The sequence below is a fragment of the Olea europaea genome, chromosome 1 (assembly GCF_002742605.1).
Source record: "Olea europaea var. sylvestris chromosome 1, O_europaea_v1, whole genome shotgun sequence".
Classification (NCBI taxonomy): domain Eukaryota; kingdom Viridiplantae; phylum Streptophyta; class Magnoliopsida; order Lamiales; family Oleaceae; genus Olea; species Olea europaea.
In genome coordinates this window covers 16,480,851-16,487,881 of record NC_036237.1, presented here as the reverse complement: position 1 = coordinate 16,487,881, position 7,031 = coordinate 16,480,851, and the positions used below count along the sequence as shown (strand labels likewise).

Genomic DNA, 7,031 nt, shown 5'->3' with positions numbered 1-7,031 from the left:
TTAATGCCCCCAGGGCACTTCTCCACTGGCAAAGGACGGACGCTGTCAAACCTGGCAGAGCAGAGGTCGTGAGTTCGAAACATGGGGCTCTTGGAAGGCAAGAATTTATTCTTGGAAGGCAAGGGAACATTTGGAAGGCAAGGATTTATTCTTGGAAGGCAAGTGGGAACTTGGAAGGCAAGGATTATTCTTGGAAGGCAAGGTGCAACTTGGATTGGCTTGCTTGGCACTTTGTCAGACCAGGTGGGGAGCGCTCGAACCCTGGCCAGTTGGAGGCACATCCTGCGATTAACCGGACTGCGTGAAGAGGGGCCGGATCACAGACCCAAGGATTAGTCTAGAATAGGACACCTTGTAAAAAAAAAAAAAAAAACTTGTTTCTTTTAATACTTTAATATTCTATATCAATTTGTACATTTTGCCATGCGAAAATCATTCTTATTTCAATACTAAATTTTAGTCACTAATATTTGAATTTCAGATTTTGTTATTTTAGTTAAATTTAACTTTTTATAATCCCGAAATAATTATTGGACAATAAGCTTTTGGCATTTTAAATAACTGATTTTGATTTCAAATTTTAATATCTTAAAATGATTTTGGCAGGAAGTATTCCAAATGAAATCGGAAACTTGTCAGCTCTTCAATTTGTATATATCGATTCCAATATCTTGACAGGTACGTATCCACTACTTAGTAATTTTGGTACTCATTTTAGTGTGTGTTGACAAATAACACATTACAGGCACAATTCCTCATTCAATTGGCAGTTTGTCAAATTTGAAGGACTTCTCAATTTCACACAACAGTCTTCATGGGCACATCCCACGAGATATAGGGCATCTATCCCATTTAGAATTCTTAGGTTTGTCGTTCAACAAGCTTGAGGGTGAAATACCTATATCCATCTTCAACCTCTCCATGTTACAAGTACTCGATCTTGCATTCAATAGAATCTCTGGTAGTCTTTCATCAGCAATACCCAATGGACTCCTTGATCTCAAAGGTCTCTATCTTGGTGTCAATCAATTAAGTGGAGAAATTCCTGACTACATCTCAAATTTTTCTAAGCTTACTACATTGGATCTCGGTGACAACTCATTCAGTGGAAGTGTACCCATGAATCTTGGGAATTTTCGGGACCTACAATATCTATATTTAGAAGATAATCAGTTGAAAAACGATGCTTCGATGCTCGAATTGGATTTTCTTATTTCGCTGACAAATTGTACACTCTTGAAGTACATAGTGATCTCTGACAATTTATTTGACGGAATGCTTCCGAAAGCCTTGGGTAATTTGTCGGCATATCTTGAAATCTTCCACGCCTATTCTTGTGGCATCAAGGGCGTGATTCCGAGTAAAATAGGCAATATGAGCAACTTGATCTGGTTAGATGTGGGAGGCAATGACTTGACAGGAACAATCCCTGGCACATTGAGTCAAATGAAGAAGTTGCAAAGTCTGGGCCTTAGTGACAATAAACTACGAGGGTCAATACCTGACAACCTTTGTGATCTGGTAAATCTGTTTCGCATAAATTTGGAGAAAAATAAGCTCTCTCAACAGCTACCAACTTGTTTAGGAAATCTAACCTTTTTACAAGAAATTAATCTATCTTACAACTCATTGACTTCCACTATCCCATCAACACTGTGGACCAGCAAGGAAATTCAAAAAATGGACCTGTCATTTAATTTACTCGATGGTTCGCTGGCTAAAGAAATTCGAAACATGAAGAGCATGCGAGAGTTATATCTATCGGGAAATCAATTTTCAGGCGAGATTCCCAGTACTATTGGAAAACTTCAGAATTTGGTAAATCTATCATTATCAAACAATCAGTTACATGGTCCTATACCTGAGTCATTTGGTAATTTGATTGCATTGCAATACTTGGATCTATCCAAGAACAATCTCTATGGGTTGATCCCCAAGTCATTGGAAAAACTTAAATACCTTGTGTATTTCAATGTTTCATTCAATGAGCTCAGTGGCAAAATTCCAAATGAAGGGCTTTTTAAGAACTTAACGTCAGATTCTTTCAAAGGCAATAGATAATTGTGTGGAGGATCTCAATTCAAGGTCATGGCATGTAAAGATAACACAACTAGACCATCAACCAAGAGCACGGTTTTGAAGTATATTTTACCATCAATTGCTTTAGCAATATGTCTAGCCATTATTTTTATTTATTTAATGAGACGTCGTAAGAATACACTTCTTCCGGCTCAGTCTACCATCATGACTGTCAAGAGGATTTCATATTTTGATATTCTTAATGCTACCAACAAATTTGATGAAGAAAATGTAATTGGAAAAGGCAGTATTGGTTTAGTATACAAGGGAATATTTTCCGATGGCATGATTGCTGCTATTAAGGTTTTTAATTTAGATTTGGAAAGTGCACAAACGAGCTTTGATACTGAGTGCCACATATTATGCAACATTCGCCATAGAAATCTTGTCAAGGTAATTAGCAGTTGAGCTAACAGTGATCTTAAAGCCTTGGTATTGGAATATATGCCTAATGGAAATCTTAGCAAATGGCTGTACTCTTGCGACTATTGCCTAAATATAACCCAAAGATTGGAAATAATGATAAATGTTGCATCTGCACTGGAGTATCTACATCATGGGTATACCTCTCCAATTGTCCATTGTGATTTGAAGCCCAGCAACATACTTTTAGATGAAGATATGGTTGCTCATGTTGGAGACTTTGACATTGCCAAGCTTTTCAAAGAAGACCAGATAATTTCTCTGTCCAAGACCTTGGGCACCATTGGGTATATAGCACCAGGTAAACAGATGTCTGCTATAGATATTGAGTTAAATGCATACACGTAATTGTTCATAAATGTTATGCTATCAGTATATTAGTGTAAAAGCATCACTCTTACTTTCATATTTATGGCATGCATTCTATTAAAGATCAAGAACATTAGCACAAAGCAATGATGTAGGATTTTAATTTTTCAATCTTGTTACAGTACATAAGTAAACAAAATTTATATAATTAGATTATGTAATGTCTTATGCTTGTAACCTTTCTTTTTTCGATGTATTCTAGTATTGTTTTCATAAAGCCAATAAGAGAATCAATGATATAGAAGAAGATAAAGGGATAAAGGAACTACTGACATGGTAAATTTATTGGAATTTGTAGGTTGATCTTACAAGTAATTATTGGGCATATCCATGTTTTGTTCTGTTTACTATATATTAATTCTCATTTATTTGTTTGTATTTTAACATTTCACTTGTTATTTTGATCTCAAATGCCAATTTTGTAGAGTATGGATCAACAGGAACTATTTCGACTATGGTGGATGTTTATAGTTATGGAATTATGCTAATCGAAACATTTACCAAAAAGAAGCCGACGGATAATATATTTGTCGAAGATTTCACCATGAGAAGATGGGTTTTTAATTCATTCCCTGATGCAATAATGCACATAGTTGATGTCGATGTAGTGAATGGAGTTGAAGGAAATATTAGAACTAAAGAGAGCTGCTTCACATCAATCATGGAACTAGCACTAGAATGCACGACTGATTTGCCTAAGGAGAGGCTCAATATGAAAGATGTTCTAATAAGACTCAAGAAGATCAAAATTGAATTTTGTCAATGTGCAAACTAAAAAGGTTTGTTTCTTATCACGTGTACTTTTTCCATTTAATGAGAACACAAAAGGATGATTATTTGAAGTAGAAAGTCATTAAAGAAATCCTAACCTATTAACTTTTTTGAAGCGAAGCTTAATATTAACTACTATTGAAAACAGAATTTAATCATCTCAAAAGCTTATTATATATTGCGGAGATCTTGATAATCATTGTGAAGATAATCTCTGGTTGGCTTCCACTGCTGTGTTGCGGCGGCGACGGTGGTGCGTGGTGTTGATGTGTTGTTGGACCAAAACTGTACTGTAAATTAATTTGTTTAATAAATAAATAATTTTATGAAGTACTGTAAAATGTATTATACATGTAACTATTTTATTAATCTGAAGTGTGGCATGCTATGGTGTTCTGAATATCCTCATTGCCTTTCTTTCTGATCCTTTTCGTTCACTCTTGACACCATTGATTCAATACAAAGAGGTATCAAATTATTTTCATTAAACTAAATCATTTATGCTCCCAATCTTGTTACTGGTCGACTGCTACAACCTGTGGTGGCCACCATTTTGGCTTCTAATTCTTAGTATGTCCCATATGCAATCGAGTCACCCCTTTATTATGTCTATTTGCCTTCAGTCCACCACCGCCATGCACCAATCGACTGTCGCCTGACCCATGATTGAAGTTCAAATTCCAGAATTTTGTTGTTTATCATTTTTATTTTGTATTTTTGCATTTCATTCAACAATATTTTTTCAGGACAAACGACTTATTTATTATTTTTTAGGTGCACAATTTCACACACAAATCTCAGTCCCAGGCAGCTACAAGGTACACAATGTAAGTGATATGCCTTATGTCCAATTGACTTTTGGGTGTATACACTTTAATTGATTAATATATTTTATTTATGACAAGTCTATTATTTTCTTTGCATTACTATTTTGACAAATTAAATTAATAGAGTCTATAAATTCAAGTTTTAATAACATGTTAATCGCTATGAGTTGTAATCATGAGATATAAGTTGTATATGACTATATCTTAGATCATTTATAGTTGTAAATAATAATAAGATGCGAATATCATTATTGCTGTTAGACCAACATATGTGGTATTTCTCAATTATGAAGTGAGAAGTTGATCCCACTTGTTAACATATAGTGATATTTAAATGGACGCATGGATGGTTTGTTAAGAGAACAAAATAGTTGAGATCCGCTACAAAAATTCAACGTGGATGACAATCTCAATGTTTGTCAATGATTAATCTCTAATGTTCGATTGTGAAATTGATCTTTTGACTTAGGATCATCTTAGTACCTTCTATGAGGACCTAATAGATCATATAAGGCCCATGGACCTAGGAGTTCTATTGAAACGTAGAGTCCAACTCTGTGAAGGTGTTATGATCCTATCAAAAGTATTCCGTTAAGTGTAATAGGATTAGGACTGTGGTTGAGTTTTCATAGAATTAGGCTACCAATCAAATTTATGGTCGATTCAACCTCATTAGCTGATGTGCAGCTTAGGATTTAGAAAAGGCGTTTACCGAAGATGGTATAACCAAGGATGGAAATACCCAAGGTGTTGTTCAAGGAGGAATAACCTGATCGAGGCCTCAGTGCCAAAGTGGTCAAGTTCAAGTTTTGTGCATATCGGGGTTTAATATTGCTCGAGAGAGATTATTAAATAAAATGGGACAACGATGCTCATTTCCAAAGAAGTCTCTTCAATTTTTCGAAATGGGGATTAAAGTGGAAAAATACTGGGGAATTCGGAATCTTAGTACTTTAATTTACTTTTCTCCAAAATTTGTATAAATCAATTTCAGTTGATTTCTTTAGAAATTTTAGAATCATTAGTGAAATATAATCAAACAATAAATTTGTACTTTTCCAACTAGAGTTAGCAATAATTAGGTTCTAACTTAATTACGCAATCTTGTGGGAACGATGCTTGCTTCATCTTTTTGTTACTTGCTTATGATATTATACACTTGCAGAATTTCGCACAATAGCCGCTGAGGTTGACCATCCCGACAGTAGATGTAAGTTTGAAGGAACCAAATACATAACATCCAAAATGGAAGAAGATGGTGAAGATAATTCTCTTAAAATTCTAGCTTCCTTCCCTCCCAAACCAGTGATGCGCTCTTTGAGATGTGGTACTCCAATGGAATATGAAGTTTTCGCAAAATATGGTATAACACATGAGCATCAAACCATGCATGCTATGTCTACTTCATCAAAAGTTAAGTAGCGAAGAGGTTAAAATCCGAGCGATGTGATCTAATATGAAGCAATTGTAAAATACAGTGGAGTACAGTTCCTCATTGTCTGATTATATGTCTAAGTCTTAACAGTGATTGCTCATTCTTTCTCACAATTAGGTTCGTTAAATCAGCAAAAAAGAATCCGGGATTTTTTAGTTACATGGAATTGGAGAATCTTTGGTTGACGAGAAATATGAAATTGCTCTCTGCTAAATGCATTTGCCTATGAAGATAGTTCATGAATTGAGGATGACAGATGACTAGAAAATTAAGACTTGTGTTACTGTAATAACACATAAGGTTTAGAGAAATTACCCTTATAAAAGGAACAACGAAAAACTATTTGTCTGTCTCTCTGTGTAAATGAAGTGGCTACGACAATATAGCATGCTAGTATTTCCTTGTGTTGTTGCTGTTAGGTCAAGGATAGTATTTTGTCTTTTTGCATGTACCTGCTCTGTACTTTCATCACTTGTACAATTAAGTCCAGAACTTTTAAGGAGCTATCAAAGGGACCTAATCGAACTTGTATAATTCAAAGCTCCAATAACTATAATCAGTTAAACTGATCCTTGACTGTCCAGTATAATTATTGGTTTTCACTCGCTCCACTAAAGTTGAGAGAGTGAACTCACAATTTATATAAAATTACGAAAGTCATATTCTCTGTAATTATGACATCTAGACATGTTATCATTTTGCATTACCTCTACCGGACGTCGAAAAAACAGACATGAGCAAAAATGAAGGTTGAATTTTTATGAAACTTAAACTTTATATAACTTTATGAATTGCCAAAATCTCCATGTCAAATCACCATAAAAATTAATTAATGTAGAACATACTTTAATTCATTGAGAATAATTCCTTATCGCTAGATCTTGATTTCGGATCTCGAAGCTTGACCTACAACATTTTCATGTTTGACTTCTTCACTTTTAATATTGAATTTTGCCTCATTTGATTCTTTAATTCTTGTTCTTGGTTTTGCTTCTTAATCATAGTCTAGATTCTTGAACTTTTTCTTCTTGATTCCTGATTGTGGATATTGGATCTTCCTCTTGAATATGCTTTCTCTTAATTATTCTTGTATTGATAGGAACCACAAAGAATGAGAAGTTACATAT

General features: G+C 34.6%; 2 protein-coding genes across 2 annotated transcripts in view; both read left to right on the top strand.

Annotated features, from left to right (window-relative positions):
• LOC111405064 (LRR receptor-like serine/threonine-protein kinase GSO2) overlaps positions 1-2,745 on the top strand; it is a 3,354-nt gene extending 609 nt beyond the window's left edge. The window contains exons 2-3 of the mRNA XM_023033759.1: positions 607-678; positions 746-2,745. Coding sequence (XP_022889527.1) covers positions 607-678; positions 746-2,061 — 1,388 coding nt within the window. The 3' untranslated portion in view covers positions 2,062-2,745. The remainder of the gene's footprint in view (positions 1-606; positions 679-745) is intronic.
• Positions 2,513-4,030, top strand: LOC111395720 (probable LRR receptor-like serine/threonine-protein kinase At3g47570). The gene is made up of 2 exons (XM_023021854.1): positions 2,513-2,803; positions 3,297-4,030. Exons 1-2 carry the CDS (start codon positions 2,524-2,526, stop codon positions 3,644-3,646), a joined length of 630 nt encoding a protein of 209 aa, XP_022877622.1. The 5' UTR covers positions 2,513-2,523; the 3' UTR covers positions 3,647-4,030.
• The last annotated feature ends 3,001 nt before the right edge of the window (positions 4,031-7,031 follow it).

Bases quoted from the DNA above. Each gene is read 5' to 3' on its own strand.
- LOC111395720 (XM_023021854.1), top strand. From the start codon at position 2,524: ATGCCTAATGGAAATCTTAGCAAATGGCTGTACTCTTGCGACTATTGC. The intron at 2,804-3,296 runs GTAAACAGATGT...CCAATTTTGTAG, and splicing joins CATTGGGTATATAGCACCAG to AGTATGGATCAACAGGAACT.